The sequence below is a fragment of the Heterocephalus glaber genome, unplaced genomic scaffold (genome assembly GCF_053883595.1).
Source record: "Heterocephalus glaber isolate CG9 unplaced genomic scaffold, H.glaber_assembly_v1.0 deba00000281, whole genome shotgun sequence".
Lineage (NCBI taxonomy): Eukaryota > Metazoa > Chordata > Mammalia > Rodentia > Bathyergidae > Heterocephalus > Heterocephalus glaber.
The window spans coordinates 20850205-20868546 of NW_028258139.1; the positions used below are offsets into that span (position 1 = coordinate 20850205).

An 18342-nucleotide genomic window follows, 5' to 3' on the forward strand; every position below is an offset into this window, starting at 1 on the left:
TATTTAAATATTTTTCATTTAAAGACAGGGTAACTTGTGTTGATCAGACATAGTTGTATGGGTGATTTCATAGATTCAGACTTTATAGTTGCAGCAGGCACACCTTAGTAGTCTAATTAACAGTAGTACTACATGGTTATTAGACTGGCACAGGTCCTTGGATAACCTGGGCACATCATCCTGAGGGAGCAGTTACAGCCAGAGAGGAGCTCACTGAGTTCTTTGATCTCTACCAGTTTCTGTCCCTGGTACACACTGAAGTACTTTAGTGGTTGTTATTTGCTATTTTCAGAAAAAAGACTCTGCCATTTCAACAACAATGGAAGCCCCATATGGGATGCCTTCTCCACATGCAAGGTTAGGTGGGGATGGGTTGCTGTGGATTAGTGATTTCAGGCAATGCAGAGGACAGAGATGAATGAATGGAAACCAAGGTAGCCTGCCTGGGTTCAAATCACTTACCAATTGTAGGATGATGGGCAGTTGCTCATTTTTCTCTTCTGTAAAATGGCTATGATAGTAGGTTAAGATTAAATAATTGGCATAGTTTGTCATAAATGATAACTCTTAGCCATCATTGTTATTATTACTACCACTTTCTCATTTAGTATACATATTACCACACTGAAAAAGACACGCTGCATGAGGCAGACCACGTTTTTATTCTTCACCACATGCAAAAATTTGTCACAGTGTCTACAACACAATGCCAGATGTTAATCAATTGCAAATATTTATTTAAGTGGTGTATGTGGCTAATGAATGGGAATGCTTTTTCCCCATCTGAGCTCTAAATCAGCTATGAAGGAGTAGGAGAAAGATGGAAAAGTTCCTCAGCATCTCTACTGCGGACAGAGCTGTGGGAGAGCACGAGGCACCTCAGGAGGGAGTGTCCTGAACTGGTCACACTGCAGCCCTGGCCAGGCGCACGGATGCCTGTGGCTGAGTGCCTGCTCTGTCCCATGCTTAACCTGGACAGGCAGGTGCATCCTCACTGGAAGGGGAGAGGCAGAGCTCGGCTAGCGAATTCTGGGTTCTGTCCCAAACTCACCAGTTGGGTGTGTGACATAGTTCTTTTTTCCTGGGAAGAAGTAAGGATGTGGACAAAGGCCATGGATTGTTCGCTAATGGGTGGTCCTCATGTAGAAACTTGCAAAATGGAACAGATGTTGGAGGAATGAATAGGCAAGTCAGGACTGTCAAAGCTGTTGAACAGTCTGGTTGATTTAGTCTCATGGAGATTAAATTTATTCTGTTAAGACTGATATTTAAAAATATCCCAGAATGCAAGCAGATCCATTGGGAGCATGCCTGGTTATTGTGTGTGTGTGTGTGTGTGTGTGTGTGTGTGTGTGTGTGAGTTTGTGTGTATGACAAATCCCCCTTCCTTCTGCTTCTCTTATGTGTTCTTTCTTACTCTTCAAGTTTCAACTTGGAGAGGCTTCCTCAAAATTTTCCCAGTCACCTTCATCTTAGAAGTCTCGGGGGCCGGGGATTTAGCTCAGTGGTTTTGCCACCTGCTGCACAAGCGCAAGGATCAGAGTTCAATCCCTGGTACCAAAAAAAAAAAAAAAAAAGAAGTCTTGGTTTTAATCCTGTACACATTCCTTTCACACTTACCATGCTGTTGTGCAACACTGGCTGCCTTGTCTTTTCTTCCCCTGGATTGTGAGGTTCTGAAGGACCAGGACTCCCTATTTCTCTTTTATCTGTGCCTGGCTCATCCTGTTCTTCCAAGCCTATTGTTGAATGAACACTTCATCCAGCCTCTGCCTCGTTTAACCCTCTGCTAAGCCTTTGGTGTTTGGGTCATTGGGAGGGTTCAGGATCTCCAAAAGTAACTGTGCTGTCATCTGTCTCTAGGCTAGGTCCTACCCAACTGAAAATCTTCACTTGTGAATACTGCAACAAGGTCTTCAAGTTCAAGCACTCACTGCAGGCTCACCTGCGGATCCACACCAATGAGAAGCCATACAAGTGTTCCCAGTGCAGCTACGCCAGTGCCATCAAGGCTAACCTCAATGTGCACCTACGCAAGCACACTGGTGAGAAGTTCGCCTGTGACTACTGCTCTTTCACCTGCCTCAGCAAAGGCCACCTCAAGGTGCACATTGAGCGGGTGCACAAGAAGATCAAGCAGCACTGCCGGTTTTGCAAGAAGAAGTACTCTGATGTCAAGAACCTCATCAAGCACATCCGGGACACACATGACCCACAGGACAAGAAGGTCAAGGAGGCCCTGGATGAGCTCCGCCTAATGACAAGGGAGGGCAAGCGGCAGCTGCTCTATGACTGCCACATCTGCGAACGCAAGTTTAAGAATGAGCTGGACCGGGACCGCCACATGCTGGTTCATGGCGACAAGTGGCCCTATGCTTGTGAGCTCTGTGGCCACGGGGCCACTAAGTACCAGGCCCTGGAGTTGCACGTCAGGAAGCACCCCTTTGTGTATGTCTGTGCCATTTGCCTCAAGAAGTTTGTCAGCTCCATCAGGCTGCGCTCCCACATCAGAGAGGTGCACGGGGCAGCCCAGGAGGCCCTGGTCTTCACCAGTTCCATCAACCAGAGCTTCTGCCTCCTGGAGCCAGGAGGAGACATCCAGCAAGAAGCCCTGGGGGACCAGCTGCATCTAGTGGAAGAGGAGTTTGTGTGCCAGAGGGTAGATGCGCTGAAAGAGGAGACTGGTCCCGAGGGTGCTCAGTGTGAGGAGGAGCAGAAGGAGCTGGAAGTCCCTGTGGAAATGCCTGGCCCAGAAATGCCCTTGGCCAGCCCTCAGGCTGAAAGTGATGCCCTGCCACCCTGTGAGCTGGAAACCACAGTGGTCTCAGCAGATCTGCATTCTCTTGCAGTGGTTTCTGATGAATTTTTATTGAAAAATGATACCTCCTCTACTGAGGCTCATGCTGCTGCCGAGAAGACCTTGGACACCCAGCATGGAGGCTCAGCCCAGACTCAGGGTGAAGAAATCATTCTACTCCTGTCCAAGACCAAAAGTGCTGGGCCCAGCCCAGAGACCCAGAGTGCCAAGAGCCCTCTAGGTGAGGGCCAGGAAATGACTCCCCTCCCAGCCAGTGAGCCTGATCCCAGCATATGTCTCAGGCCGAACCTAGCTGAGGCCTCGGACCTCCTTCCTCCAGTGGCCAGTGAGGGAGATGCTGATGTGCTCCAGTCTGACTCTTGTAAACCTGCCTCTGAGCACCAGCCTGGCAGCACTGCGTTCATGAAGGTCCTGGACAGTTTGCAGAAGAAACAAATGAACACTGGCCTGTGTGAGAGGATCCGCAAGGTTTACGGAGACCTGGAGTGTGAATACTGTGGTAAGGAAGGCTGCACTGGCTCGGCTCTGAGCAGAGCTCTGCTTCCCATCAGCCTTGTCCATTCCCGTCATGTTGTGGTCACCTAGGTTTCCACTGGAGCTTATGTCTCTGTGCAAAGAACACCTTCTAAATGAGCCACCCTTCTCCATGGCAGATAGGAACGGGTGGCCCCGTGTCACAAGCAGTGGTAGGAGTCTGTGTGGAGGCAGCCAGTGTGACTGCACAGCCGGTGTGTTGTGGCTGTAGTCAGTTGTGCATGCTGAGGGTCCCCCACAGCCTCTCCCGGCCCCTGACCAGGAAGCCTTTCTTCTGACATGTGACAGCTGCTAAGTCGAGCTTTAAGCTGTGTTCTAGATAAGCAGAGAGGGTATGAAAGTGGCTGCAGCTTTTTGCAGGGAGGCCCGAGCAGCACCCTCCTCCTCACTGTGAAAGCACAGCTCCCAGACCTCCCAGGGAGCTCGTGGTGCAGGGTGTGGGGAGGCCAGCGCCAACCCTGGCGGCCAGGAGGCTCAGGAGGATTTGGAGACTCTTCCATTTGTGCATGTGCAGCGTGGTGTTTGGCACCATGATTGGTCCCCCTCTCCCGCCCTGCATCATGCCAAAGATGGTAGCACCCTCAATGTTTGCAGCTTGCCACCTTTGAGAAGTAATTTTCAGACAGATGTGGTGGAAAGTGTGAAGGGTGACCCAGACAAGCACGTGAGGGAGATACAGTAGTTAATAATAATAATAATTTTAAAATTCAAATTCAGTATAAAAGAAACTTCCTTGTTCTCATGTGAAAATATTTTTTTAGGCAAACTTTTTTGGTACCAAGTGCATTTTGACATGCATGTCCGCACCCACACCCGAGAACATCTGTATTATTGCTCCCAGTGTCATTATTCTTCCATCACCAAAAACTGCCTTAAACGCCATGTAATTCAGAAACACAGTAACATCTTGCTGAAGTGTCCCACTGACGGCTGTGACTACTCGACTCCAGATAAATATAAGCTACAGGCACATCTTAAAGTTCATACAGAGCTGGTAAGTAGCAAGCCCAAGTGGCAGCCCCGTTTCCCCTGGGTGCTCATTGCTTTCTCAGATTTATGCTATGGAAGTGTCCTGCTGCAGGTCATCTGTGTGTGAACAGCCAGCCCCGACAGCACGGAGGGCCTCTCACTGCCCGCTGCTCTGCTTCACAGAGGGACCTGCCCTCAGTGCCTTTCACAGTGAGAGTCTCTAATATATTAAAAAAAGGAAAAAGATTAGATTAAGGAAATCACTTTGTGCAAGTTTGTTAGCATCTACAGAAGATCTACAGAATAGAAATGAAGCAAGGATTTCTTAAATGACATTTTAAAAGAATTATTAACAAGGATAATGATAATAGATGCTACTAAATGCTGAAAGGTTAAATTTGATAAGTACACTGTATTTTATATACGCACACATGTCCACATGTGTGTCCTCAAACACACATGACTATACATGTATGTATTTACACATGCCTATACAGTGTACACACTTGTACAATGTGCATACATATTTGTATATGCATGTAGACCTGTGGCTTTTGGGAGGTTAAAATAGAATGCTGTACATAAGAACCTGGTATAGTACTTGTCTTAGTTGCTGTGTACCAGCTTACTGCTTGTCATCTTGTATTCCTAGTCCACATTCACTGCTGTGGAGAGTCATCTGAAGTCAAGAGGGAGGGGAGCCAGCATGAGAGCAGGGAGAAACAGCCTTAGTGTATGGTGGGGGAGATCAGGAAGCAGACTGCTGTTAGCCTTGGCTTCCCCCTTTACTGTGTGTTTAGCCTTGGGATAAGTCATAACCATTCTGCCTCAGTTTACCTGTGCTTAGTTGAGAATGAAATAAGAGAATATATGTAAATGTCTCAGAACAGTGCCTGGCATAGCACAAGCCCTATTGACTATTATTACTTATTCTATTTACAGTTTTGAAATGTACTGCTGTGAATTTAGTGGTTTGGAAGCATGAGCTAAGGAGTGAAAAGAACAAGAGAGTTGCCTCTTTTGTTCCATGCTCAGGTTTTGCTTGCTTGTTGTATTTGTTCTAGGGAGTCTGGTCTAGCACAGTTATTTTCTTAACCACATGTGCTGACGCTCGGCCTCATGGTCACATATCTGGGCCTCTAGGTTAACAGGGGAGTGTCAGGAGCATGTGTTAAGATCTTTGCCCTCTATTCCATGTGCTTCCTTTCTTCTTGATAAGCTGGCATTTGTCTTTTCACCTCTGTGTGGTTGTGAAACTTCTTTCAAAGAGTTTATCACATCGATGTCAATATGTAAGTAGGCATCTGGGGAGTAAAGGTTGGGGTAAAGAGAGATCAATTGCTTGGGGTAAAGAGAGATCAATTGCTTTTTTTATTTTAACCTTGTGACCATGTCTTTGAGCTGGTTCCTTAATTCTCAGTGACCTCTGGGAATTGGGGATTATTTCCTCCCCTCATTAGGTTAGGAGCCTGGTGGCTCAGTCACTTGGTAACTTGTCTGCAGTTCCACTGTCAGTGAGGGACAGAGGTGGAATTCAGGCCTCAGCCCCCACTGTGCACTCTGTGGTGGTCAGACAATCTCAGCGATGCCATTGGTGGCACATGATGCATCATTTGAAGGGATGTGGTGGTCTCGACTGTGTTGTGGGGGCAGGGGCTGTACAGGGATCTTCCGTGCTGCCGGTGGCACCTGCACCCGGTGCTGCATCAGTGTGAGTCCCTGCATGTTACTCAGGGTGCCGAGTAAGGGTGCGTGACTCTTAGCCTCATGAAAAGGATGCTGTCCTGCTTCTCGTTAGCACACATGCTTTCTTAGAAGCAGTTAAAGTTTAATTTCTATCTTTGCCTTGCTGATATTTATAATTCTTCCAACTGTGACACATTTAAAGGTGAGTGAGCTGCTGCTGCTGCTTCATCCTCTTTGCCAGGCATGGGGATTTCCAGTATGCCTGCAAGATGCTCTTTGTTTTGGGGGAGGGGATCAAGAAGTCAGCGGTGTTGGCAGCGAGGATTCATGAGGTCAGCAGTCTGCCCCTCGCCTGGCCTCCAGAGCAGGCCCAAGTGGGCATTCTGTGATTGATGAGCAGATCTGGGGCAGGAAGAGGGAAGAGGGTGGTGAGTACCCAGCAGGGTCCACCGTACAAACCAAGGGAAGCCTTTTGAGTCGATGCCAGGACATTGACTCCCTAAGCATTTTCCATGAAGTGGGAGGACTGTATTGCCATTGTAGTACGATAGCATAATTTATGAAAACAGACCCTAGTATTCTGAGTTTGGATATCGTTTGTCTCTTGAGCCTCTAAATTCTTTCTGTAATGAAGCCACAGGTACCACAGGAATGCCAACACAGTGAAAACTCCGCTGCTGCCCCCGAGCATGGGTGCTTTTGATCTGATAACAAAGGCACCATCTCCAAATGTTTTTCATAGAATTCAGTATCTACAAGGCAAGGTACCAGAGATTTTTTTTAATGAACAGATTTATTGAGATATAATTCATGTAAAATACAATTTGCTTATTTAAAATATGAAGATCAAAGGCCTTTAGTATATTAATTGAGTCACACAGCTATCAGCACAATTAATTTTAGAACATTTTCTTCATTCTATCAGGGAACCATTCCTATTAGCTATCATCCCTCACTTACCCCTCCCTGAGCCCCTGCAACTAGGAATCCACTCTCTTATCACTGTGGATTTGCCTGTACTGGACATTTCAAATAAACGTCATAAAATATGTATGTGGAACAGTTTTTTGTGGCTGACTTCTTTCATTTAGTTCATTAATAGTATAGCATGTGTTAATACTGTACTCCCTTCTATAGCTAGGCAATATTTCATTAAATACATACGCTACGTTTTCTTTGTGGGTTGATGGGCATTTGAAGGTGCATTTTCAATGGTATTTTCACCAATGTGGAACTCCTAACTATAGCATCTGAAATCCATAAGATTCTAGCTAATTATTTTTGAGATCATCTACATAATGCATACAGAGGAAGTCTTAAATGCTAAGCTTTCCTTAGGACAGGTTTCCAAATTTTTTTTTCTTGATATTTAAAAAAAATTTTTATTTTATCAGTACATTTTAGGTATACAATATAATCACATTCATCATTGGGAATTTGCACCTTTACATAATCTCTCTTGGTTCTTATTTTTTCCCCCTTCCCCTGCCCTCCCTTCTACCACTCCACCCCTCCCTAGTTACAAAGTCTTTGTTTCCATTTTCTCATATTAATTCCATTTCCTTCTTTCTTTTGCCCTACCCCTCCCATTTCCCCTTCCCCTTTGCCCCCTTTCTTCCTATTTCACATTATCTATTATACCTTTTAGTCTTTATATACACTTTCAGTTTCTCACACTAGAGAAACTATTTGGTATTTACACATGTGTGTCCTATTTATTTCACTTAAGAGTATCGCCTCAATATGCATCCATTTAGCTATAAATGTCTCTAGTTTCTCATTCTATATGGCTGAGTAGTACTTCATTTTATAAAAGAACCACATTTTCTTTATCCAGTCTCCAGTTGATGGGCATTTGGGCTGTTTCCAAGTTTTAGCTATTACAAATTGTGCTGCTGTGAACATGGGTGCACATATATCACTGTGGTATGATGCTCTTAGTTCTTTGGTGAAGATAACCCAGCAGGGGAAGAGCTGGGTCAAAGGGGACTTCCAGTCCTAGTTCTTTGAGGTATCTCCATACTGATTTCCACAGTGGTTGCACCAGTCTACACTCCCACCAGCAGCGGAGCCGGGTTCCTCTTTCCCCACAGCCCCGCCAGCATTTGTTATTGGTTGATTTCATGATAGCAGCCATTCTTTCTGGGATGAGGTGGAATCTCAGCATTGTTTTCATTTGCATCTCTTGAATGACCAGTGAGGTTGAACATTTTTTCATATGTTTATTTGCTATTTCTACTTCTTTGAGAAATATCCGTTCATTTCAGATGCCCATTTGTGGATTGGGTCTTTAAATTTTGGAAGTCTGATTTTTTAAAAGATCTTTATAGATTCTAGATAGTAGACCTTTGTCTGAGGAACAGCAGGTGCAGATTTTTTCCCAAATTGTGGGTTGTCTCTTCACTGTATTGGTGGTTTCTCCTGCTGTGCAGAAGCTTTATAGTAAGAAGTGATCCCACTTGTTGATTGTTTGTGCTGGTTCACAGGCAACTGAGGTTTTGTTCATAAAATCTTTTTCTACACCAGTGTCTTCAAGAGTTCTACCTAAGCTCTGTTCCAGCCGGTTCAGAGTTTCTATTTTAATATTTAGATCTTTAATCCATTTTGATTTTAGTTTAGTGCATGGTGAGAGATACAGGTCTAGTTTTAATCTCTGGCAAGTTGAAACCCAATTTTTCCAGCACCATTTATTAAAGAGGCTATCTTTCTTCCAGTAAAGGTGTTTGGCTCCTTTGTCAAAGATGAGATGACTGAGTGTGTCTGGAGTTGTTTCTGCATCTTCTCATCTGTTCCACTGGTCCTCAGGTCTGTTTCTTTGCCAGTACTGTGCTGTTTTTATCACAGTAGCTTTGTGGTATAGTTTCAAGTTGGGGATTGTTATACTGCCTGCCTTGTCTTTCTTGCCTCGAATTGCTTTTGCTATTGTAGGTCTGTCCTTGTTCCAAATGACTCTTTGGACTGTTTTCTCAAGGTCCGTGAAGTATGCTGCTAGGATTTCAATTGGGATTGCATTGAATCTACATAGCAGTTTTGGAAGTATGGCCATTTTCACTATGTTGATCCTTCCTACCCAGGAGTAGGGGATGTCTTTCCATTTTCTGATATCCTCTTCAATCTCTTTTCAGAGTGGTATAGTTTTCAGAGAAGAGGTCTTTGATTTCTTTTGTTAGGTTGATTCCTAGGTATTTCAGTTGTTTGGATGCTACTGTGGAAGGAATTGTTTGCCCTGTTTCTCTCTCAGTAAGTCTGTTGTTTGTGTAGAGGAAAGCTATTGATTTTTGTGTGTTGACCTTGTATCTAGCTACTTTACTGAATTTGGTTATTAAGTCTAGAATACTTTTGGTGGAGTTTTTGGGTGTCTTCAATATAGAGTATCATGTCATCTGCAAATAATGACAATTTGACTTCTTCATTTCCTATCTTTATTCCTTTTATTTCTTTCTCTTGTCTAATTGCTGTGGCTAATATTTCCAAAACTATATTGAACAGGAGTGATAATAGTGGACATCCTTGTCTTGTTCCTGATTTTAGTGTGAAGGATTTCAATTTTTGACCATTTACTATGATATTGGCTGTTGACCTTTCATGAATGGCTTTTATCAGGTTGAGGTACAGACTGTCTGTTCTAATTTTTTGTAGGGTTTTTATCATAAATGTGTGTTGGATTTTTTCAAATGCTTTCTCTGCATCTATTGAGACGATCATATGATTTTTGTCCTTGGCTCTAGTGTATTACATTTATTAATTTACATATATTGAACCATCCCTGCATCCCTAGGATGAATCACTTGGTCAGGGTGTATGATCTTCTTGATGACCTTCTGCATTCTATTTGCGAGGATCTTATTAAGGATTTTTGCATCTATGTTCATTAGTGAGATTGACCTGTAGTTCTCTTTCTTGGTTGAGTCTTTCTCTGCTTTGGGGATCAAGGTGATGCTTGCTTCCAGGAATGATTTTGGGAGTATTGCTTCCCTTTCAATTTTATTGAAGAGTTTAAACAGTAGTGGCAGTAGTTCCTCTCTAAATGTCTTGTAAAATTCAGCAGGACCCGGGCTTTTCTTAGTTGGTAAGATTTTAATTATGTTTTCAGTTTCACTGATTGATACTGCATTGTTTAGAATTTTTAGGTCTTCATTTAACTTTGGTGATTCATATGTATCTGGGAATCTGGCCATTTCTTCTGTTTTTCATCTTACTGGAGTATAGGTTCTGGAAGTAGGTATTGATGATCCTCTGGATTTCTGCTGGGTCTGTTGCACTTTCATCCTTTTCAATCCTAATTGCATGGATTTGGGCCTTTTCTTTCATTTTTTTGATAAGGTTGGCTAAGGGTTTGTCAATTTTATTTGTTCTTTTGAAGAACCAACTCTTGACTTCATTGATTTTTATTGTATTGTTTTCTTAATCTCTATTGCTTTGATTTCTCCTCTGATCTTTATAATTTCCTCCCTTGTATGAGCTTTGGGTTTGTCCTGCTCTTCTTTTTCTAGAAGTTTGAGGTTCAGCATCAGGTTGTTTAATTGGGCTCGCTCTGCTTTCCTAATACGTGTATTCACTGCTATGAATTTCCCCCGTAAGACTGCTTTCATTGTGTCCCATGGATTCCGATATGTTGTATTGTCATTGTCACTTAATTGAAGGAACTGTCTGATTTCTTCTTTAATTTCCTCTGTGACCCATTGGTTATTCAGAAGTGTGTTGTTCAATTTCCATGTGTTTATGAAATTTTTGCTGTTTCTTTTGCTATTGATCTCCAATTTCATCGCACTATGGTCTGATAATATACAGAGGATGACTTCAAGTCCTTTGTACTTACTTAAATATGTTCTATGAGTGAGTATGTGGTCTGTTTTGGAGAACAACCCATGTGCAGCTGAAAAGAATGTGTATTCTAATTTTGTGGGGATGAACACTCTGTAAACATCTGTTAAGTTCATTTGTTCAACAGTTTGATTGAGTTCTAGCATTTGTTTGCTAATTTTTTGTCTAGTTCATCTATTTGTGACTATGGGGTATTGAGGTCCCCCACTACTATTGTGTTAGTGCTTATATGATTTTTCATGTCCGTTAGTATTTGTTTTATATAGTTGCCTGCACTAGTGTTTGTTTCATAAATATTTATGATTGTCATCTCTTCCTCTTGGATTGTTCCCTTTACAAGGATATAGTGTCCTTCTTTGTCTCTCTTAATCATTGTTGGTTTTAAATCTACTTGATCTGCAAAGAGGATAGCTACTCCTGCTTTTTTTGGGTTCCTGTCGCATGGAGTATTGTTTTCCACCCTTTAACTTTCAGTCTATAAGTTTCCCTTTGAATTAAGTGTGTTTCTTGTATGCAGCATATTGTTGATTCTTCCTTCTTGACCCATTCTTCCAGTCTATTTCTTTTGATTGGTGAATTGAGACCATTAACATTAATGGTTATAACTGATACATATTGACTTATCCTTGTTATGACTTTTTTTGTTGTTGGATTCTACCCCTTTGTGTTTAATTTCTTGTAATGCCTAATGGATTCATTCTACTGGGCTTCCTGCGGTTGTGATCATCGTTGTCTTTTCTTAGGATATTTTCTAATATTGTTTGGAGGGTGGTTTGGTATTCATGAAGTTCCTAAAGTGCTCTTTGTCATGAAAATATCTTATTTCTCCATCAATTTTGAAAGACAGTATTGCAGGGTACATCAGTCTGGGTTGGAGGCTGTTTTCCTTCAGGGCTTGAAATATGTCACTCTAAGCTCTTCTTGCCTTGATGGTTTGTGTTGAGAAGTCTGCTGTGATTCTGATGGGCTTTCCTTTGTATGTTTTTTGCTTCTTTTCTCTAAGTGCTTGCAGAACTTTGTTCTTCTCTTGAGTTTCTGGAATCTTAACTGTTATATGCCTATGTGAAGGGTTTTTTTTTTTTTCCTCATTGGGAATTGTACCTTTATATAATGCATCTTGGTTCTTATTTTTTCCCCATTCCTAGCCCTCCCTTCACGCCCTCTACCCTTCCCTATTTACAAAGACTTTATTTCCATTTTTTCCATTTCCCATCATTTTTTCCTTTCCCTTCTTTCTTTTCCCTTCTTTCCTTTCCCCTGTGCCTCCCACTACCCTTACCCCTTTGGACCTTTTATTCCTATTTTACATTATTGGTTATTCATTCTAATAATTGGTACATTTTAGGTATACAGTATAATGACATTCATCATTGGAAATTTGCACCTTTACATAGTCTCTCTTGGTTCTTATTTTTCACCCTTGCCCAGCCCTCCCTTCAACCCCTCAAGCCCTCCCTATTTACAAAAATTTTGTTCCTATTTTTCCATTTTCTCATATTAATCCCATTCCCTTCTATCCTTTCCCTTAGCCCTCCTACTTCCTTCCCCTTTGCCCCTTTTCTTCCTATTTGTGAAGGGGTTTTTTGATCACTGCTATTTGGAGTCCTATATGCCTCACTTATCTCTATGTCAAGTTGTTTTCCCCTGCTTGGGAAGTTTTGTGCCATCACTTCTGTGAACAGTTTTTTTATGTCATCTGCAGTCTCTCCTGTTTCTTCATTTACTTCAATCAGTCTTATTTTATTCTTCTTTGCATCATCTAGCAGCTGCTGGATTGATTTCTTGTGGTCCCTTCCTATTTCAAAGAAATTTTTCTTTTCCTGGTCACTAATTGCAATCCTATCTTCTGTACCTGAAATTCTATCCTTGCATTGGCTCATTCTACTGTGTAGTCTTTTAATGGAGTTTTTAATCTCCTGGAAATCTTTTTCATCCATTTATGGATTCCATTTGTTTCCTGTGTTGGGATTCCATCATGTTCCTGAGCTCCTCTATTTATTTTATCTGTTAATCATGTCTTGCACTGTGGGCACAATATCTGCTGTTATCTGTGAAATTATTTCTGATTTCATTTGTTCCAGGTCTTTCATTGCCAGTTCAGGGAGTCCAGGTTGAGTATCTGTGTTTCATCTCCTTTCTCTTTGGGCTTGCTTTAGGTGATCTGGAAGTCTGCTTTTGAGGCTTGTTTACATGTCTTCTCATTTTGATGGTGGGGGAATGGGGATGCCACTGGCGCCTGTTCAGCTCACCTCCTCTGTGCTGGGAGTGATGCTACAGTGGCCTGGAAGCCTCCTCCTCTGGGCTGGCAATGGTGCTAGGGCAGGCCGGAAGCCTCCTCCCCTGTGCTGGGAGGGTTGGCAAGGCAATGTGGAAGCCTGTTCCTCTGGGCTGGGAGAGGCGCTAGGGTGGCCCGGAAGCCTCCTCCTCTGTGCTGTATTTGGTGCTACAGAGGCCAGGAAGCCTTCTTCTCTGTGCGGGAGTGGTGGCATGGTGACATGGAAGACACCTCCTCTGGATTGGGAGCAGTGCTACCAAGACAGGTTTCCACATTTTAAAGTATCTTAAGTAGAAATTGCCCACACTTCATTTCCACCCCATCCAAAGTTAGCTTGTCATCTTCACTGTCCCCTCGTCTTCATTGTTCTTGACACTAGATGCAGCATTGCTGTTGGAAAGTAGGTAAAATTGGAGATTTGGAGTAATGGGACAAGGCTTCCCCTCAGCTCTGCATCCTGTGCAGGCTGCTTGATCTTTTTGAGCTTAGTTTCCCGTCCCAGAAGTAGAGTGGATAATACCTCCCTGCTCCTCTGGGTGCTGCAGAAGCTCAGTGAGATGTTGGGAACACTCTTGTAATGTAAATGTGCCTTTGGTTACCCTTGTGGTTGAGCTGAGGACTCTGGTCTGGCAGGGTCTAGGTGGATCAGCGAGTGGTGCTGTTCTGACTGGGCAAAGCGTGGTCACCGGGGGCCAGGTGTCCTGACTTAGGATCCTGGAGAAGGCACTTTACATTTGTTTTAGCGTTTACTGCTTTGAATATAGATTCCTAGCAGAACAGAAACTAAACATTTAAAATAGCACTCTCCCCACCCCTCCAAATGGTCTTATTTATATCCAGCCCCGTTCTTGTTGTAGTAGAACTCTGGGATAGTTTGGCACATTGTCAGTTTCTGTGATCCTGACCACAATTTCTTAGGTCCTGTAGCTAAGAACTAGCTACACCCAATGATGGGAAGGAGTGTGGATCTCTAGCATAGCTTCTTCCCACTGACACCTCCTTCCCATTAGTAACTAGGCAGTGTTGGCTTACACTCAAGTGCAAGTAGGCATCCCTTAGTATCCAGGGGCACTGGTGCCAGAACCCTCTGTGGATGCTCAAGGCCTTATGTAAAATGCTGAAGTATCAGGACATTTCCTTTGCACATCCTCCTGTATACTTTACTTGTAATACCTCATACAACATAAATGATCTATAAATAGTTACTGTACTGTGTTCTTTAAGGAATAATAATAAGAAAATGTATGGGCCACTTTTTTCAAGTACTTCTGATTGCTGGTTGGTTGAATCCACAGATGAGCCCCTAGATATGGAGAGCTGGCAGTACTGACATCAGGGAAATTTGGGAACCATATTCAAGGAGCTAGTGATACTTTCAGAACAAATCCATTCTTTACAGCATTGTGCAAACTTTGGGAAATGGAGATGAAGAAACATGGTTTTGGTAGATGGAGAGGAAGCTTTGGATTCTGATGTGTTTGAATACCTCTGTGATGAGGGGCAAAGTGCTGAGCCTCCTTGACCCTCAGTTTTCTCATCTGTAAAGTGGAGATAAAGAAGGCTGGAGATATAGCCCAGCGGTAGAGTGCTTGTAGCAAGTGTGAGGCCTTGGGTTCTGTCCCCAGTACTGTGAAAAGCAAGAACCAAACCAAACCAAACCCCTACCTCTCAGGTTTGTGGAGATCAAATTAGGAAACAAGTATAGAACACCTAGGTTGGTATTCTCTTGAAGAAAAGATCCATGGATCACAGTGCCTTAGAAGGTTGTGACCAGTTTACTGAGTCATAACTAGCTATCTTAAAAATGAAATAGGACAGAAATAAAACAGAACTTGTCAGCAGAACTCACCCCCTCCCAGGGGAAGTGTTGCTTCCTGAGGCCTTTGTTTCAGTGTTGAGTGTCTGTATGTCACTGTATCTGCAGTATGTGCTGGAAGGTGCTGTTAGGTGGGCAGTCGACCTCCTTCCTTGGGGGCATCCCCTCAGATAAACCTATCAGCCACTGATCATATGTACTTGCTGGAAATAAGCTAAAATAATATATTGGCAACAAAGCACAGAGAAAGTAGAGGAAGTTACCTTCAATATCTTTCTGGAAATAAATGAATATACCTGGTCAGTATTGATTATTTTTTTAGTAGAGAAAAATATTATGTAAATAAAGTGATAGAACATATTATTCCTTTTTTTCATATTATTCCTTTTTAAGAGCTATAAGAATATGGTCTTCATACTTATCACAAAAGGTTTGATTCTGTGTTACGCCTTGGGCCTCTTACCCACTGTGCAGGAGGCCCCAGTTTCCCAGAGCTCCTTGTGGATAGAATATCTTTGAGACTCAGCATTGAAAGGCCATGACATGGCACAACAGAGCTGTCTTCAGTGAAAAGGGAAATCTGACTGTTGAAATCCTAAATTTCAGAAAACACACAGGCTGTTCTCTCCCTTGAGTGAATTGCTCACTCCTTGGGTATCCCTTTTCCTATGCTGCTCCCTCTACCTCCATCTGTGCTGGCCGTCAGGCCCTGTTTGGGACATGTCTGCTTCTTGATGAGCTCCTGAGCCCTTGATATTCTCACCCCTTTTGTCCTCAGTGCCAGTGCCTGGCATATAATGGGGGTCCTGTGATGAAATGAGTGAGTGAAGCCATAGAGGAGAGCAGATACTGTAACCATTGGCTTTATTGCTGAGAAATTAGTCCTAGTAGAATCCCCAACTTGGTTCATGCTGGAAGCAAGAGTACTGTCTCAGTGACAGGAGAAATTAAAACTGAGGAAAGGGCATGGACTCCCAGGCAAAAGCTTTAACTGAGAATCGAGAGAACATGGAAGTGGACTTCAGATTGAGGAGAAAAAGAGCCGAAGAGGAGCCCAGTGGAGATCAGGCAGGCCTGTTAGCAAAGGGAACAGAGAAGCTCTTCTTGGATTTCTGGGCCAAGTTAGGGTCTAGCTGACATTGTCAGTTCTGGTTCTCTCTGGTGACTCCCAAGAAGTCCTCACCATCTGAGGGGACAGTCTGTTCACATGAGGTGATTGCTCCTGTTGAGGGGGGGTACTCTCAGTTTCTCTCATCGGGCACTTTCTCCTGTTCAGGGAGATTATTTGTCATGAGGTGATCTGTCCACAGAGGCTTTGTTGTAACCCAGCTGTAACTAGAGACTTTTAAGTACTGCTCCAAGGCGCCTGGAATAGGACATTGTGAAAGCTGGCAGTTGAATGTCCCTGCAAAGCTTGAAAATACCTTGGATACTCTTGGTGTCCTCAGTCCTGAAGGGGAATGCAATGGGTTAGGTAGATTTAGAGCAAATAAGCCATGTATTTCTTGTTTTAGACACTTGTTCCTTGAATGATTAACATGCCCACAGGAAGAGCTAAGTAGAGATCTGACCCAAAGTTTCAGGTAATAGAGGAGACAGATACAAAAATGAAGGCAGAGATGTCAAGCCTTATCCTGCTTTCAGTTACTTATTGGGTATTTGCAGGCCCAAGTGGAGAGTCAGTACTTTTTAGCAAAAGCAGCTTTTAAGTCCCTGTCTCAGAGGTACTTACTTATGCATCAGTTACATACAGTTTGTGGGAGTATTTGATTCGATATTCTCCATCCAGTGCTGGTTTTGAACTTGTGAACTGTTGAGTTCCTTTGGGGGCCAAAGTACCTGCCTCTAAGTACAGACCAAGTGAGTTGTACAGAGTGACGAGCTGGGATTTGCGTGTCTGGCCTGGGTTGGTCCTGCACCCTGTGCCAGGTCTGTGGTCTCCTGTAGGCTCTGCTCTTCTTTCAGAAGGTCATGATAGTTTTGAAGGTATTTCCAGGCAAGCAAACAAACTCCGAGAGTTGGGCTGTTTCCCATCCTTCCAGCTGGCTTTCTTGTGTGTCCTCGCCTCTGCCAGGAGCTCTTTTAACTATACCTCTTTTAAAATTTGCCTTGTGTGTTTGGGTCTTATCTCTGGCAAGGCACTGAGGTGTGAAAAAGAAGAAGATGACTGCTGAGAATCTACCCTTCTCCCAACATCCTTTACCACTGTCTGTGTCCTTCTGACAGTCTTCAAAGGGATTAAGAAATAGAGGCCCTGATAAACTGAGATAAATTGCTTTCAGACTATCAAGGATTAAAAGAAGAAAAATCAAATTGCAAGGGCTCCAGGAGATCAGTGGAAACCCCTTCAAAGCTTTCCTGAATGCCTCCATCAGCTCTGATGATGAGGGCACTGGGGACAATGGGGGTGGGGGGTGGGATCCTCCTCTAGGATGCACTGTGAACACTGTGAACACACGGTCAAGACAATGGAGGATGATCATAGAGCACATCAAAGAGCCCCAAGCCCCTGACGCAACCTGCGAGGAGGTCTGTGGCACTGGTTGGCTAGAGAGCTCAGGGCAGATGCTGGACAGCTGCTTGGACCTGGTGGGCATCTGGGCTTGGCAGGCATTGCTTGGTCCCACTATGGTGGGAAATGTGTTGGGACTACTTGGTTGTTCCAAAGGACTTTTCTTTCTTTCCTGAGTGTGCCCTGGGGAACACTGGCCTTGGGAGCTGTTCCACAACAGCAAGGAGAACCAATCTACAAAGGAGTTTGGGGATGCTCATTCCAAACCCGCCCGGAGATTTCTGGCATGCCTTAGCTCTTAAGAAGGGCAGCATACCAGGCTAAGTTGCATTATCATAACACTAAAACCACTGCAACAAGGCCCTTGAGATTTGTTGAGCCCTCGCTGCAGCCTTTGGCTGTGCTCTGTTCTGAGCACTTCTGGTGCTCGCTATCTCCTTTATTCTCCTTGCAACCTTATGAAGGAGGCACTGTTTATATTGCCATTCTGTAGATGATGAAAATGAGGCACTGAGGTTAAATCACTTGCCCAGAGTTCCCCAGCTAATAGGTGGCAGAACCAGGATTAAGCCCAGGGACTCTGAGCCTTCAGCCTGTACTGCTGGTTCCAGTCTCATAAAAGCAATCTCTCTGGGGGCCTGAGACCTGGCATGGACATCCTACCCTGTTCTCCATGGTGGTGTGACCTCAGGCAAGTTTCTAGATGCCCCACAGAGTGCATAAAACACCCACATCCAGTAAGTTCTTAAGAAGTGAAGGTAGCTGTTGTGCTATTATTATTTAGAGGTACAGAGCAGGCTGTGAGATCAGCATTCATCTGCTCAAGGCATGGGGAATGCTTGCTGCAGTGCCAAGCTTGCAGGTGGAGTTAGTTCTCCTTAAGTTCACATGAGCAGAGACCTTCTAAC

The 18342-nt window shown here is 43.7% G+C and overlaps 1 protein-coding gene across 50 annotated transcripts in view; it reads left to right on the forward strand.

Annotated features, from left to right (window-relative positions):
• Zfat (zinc finger and AT-hook domain containing) overlaps nucleotides 1–18342 on the forward strand; it is a 346969-nt gene that overhangs the window by 186200 nt on the left and 142427 nt on the right. For all 50 annotated transcript variants that reach the window (XR_015440115.1, XM_087183897.1, XM_087183866.1 and 47 more), the window contains 2 exons: nucleotides 1864–3317; nucleotides 4114–4346. Coding sequence is in view for 49 of the 50 variants with exons in the window: in XM_087183897.1 (XP_087040023.1) it covers nucleotides 1864–3317; nucleotides 4114–4346 (1687 nt within the window). In the remaining variant the exon portion in view is untranslated. The remainder of the gene's footprint in view (nucleotides 1–1863; nucleotides 3318–4113; nucleotides 4347–18342) is intronic.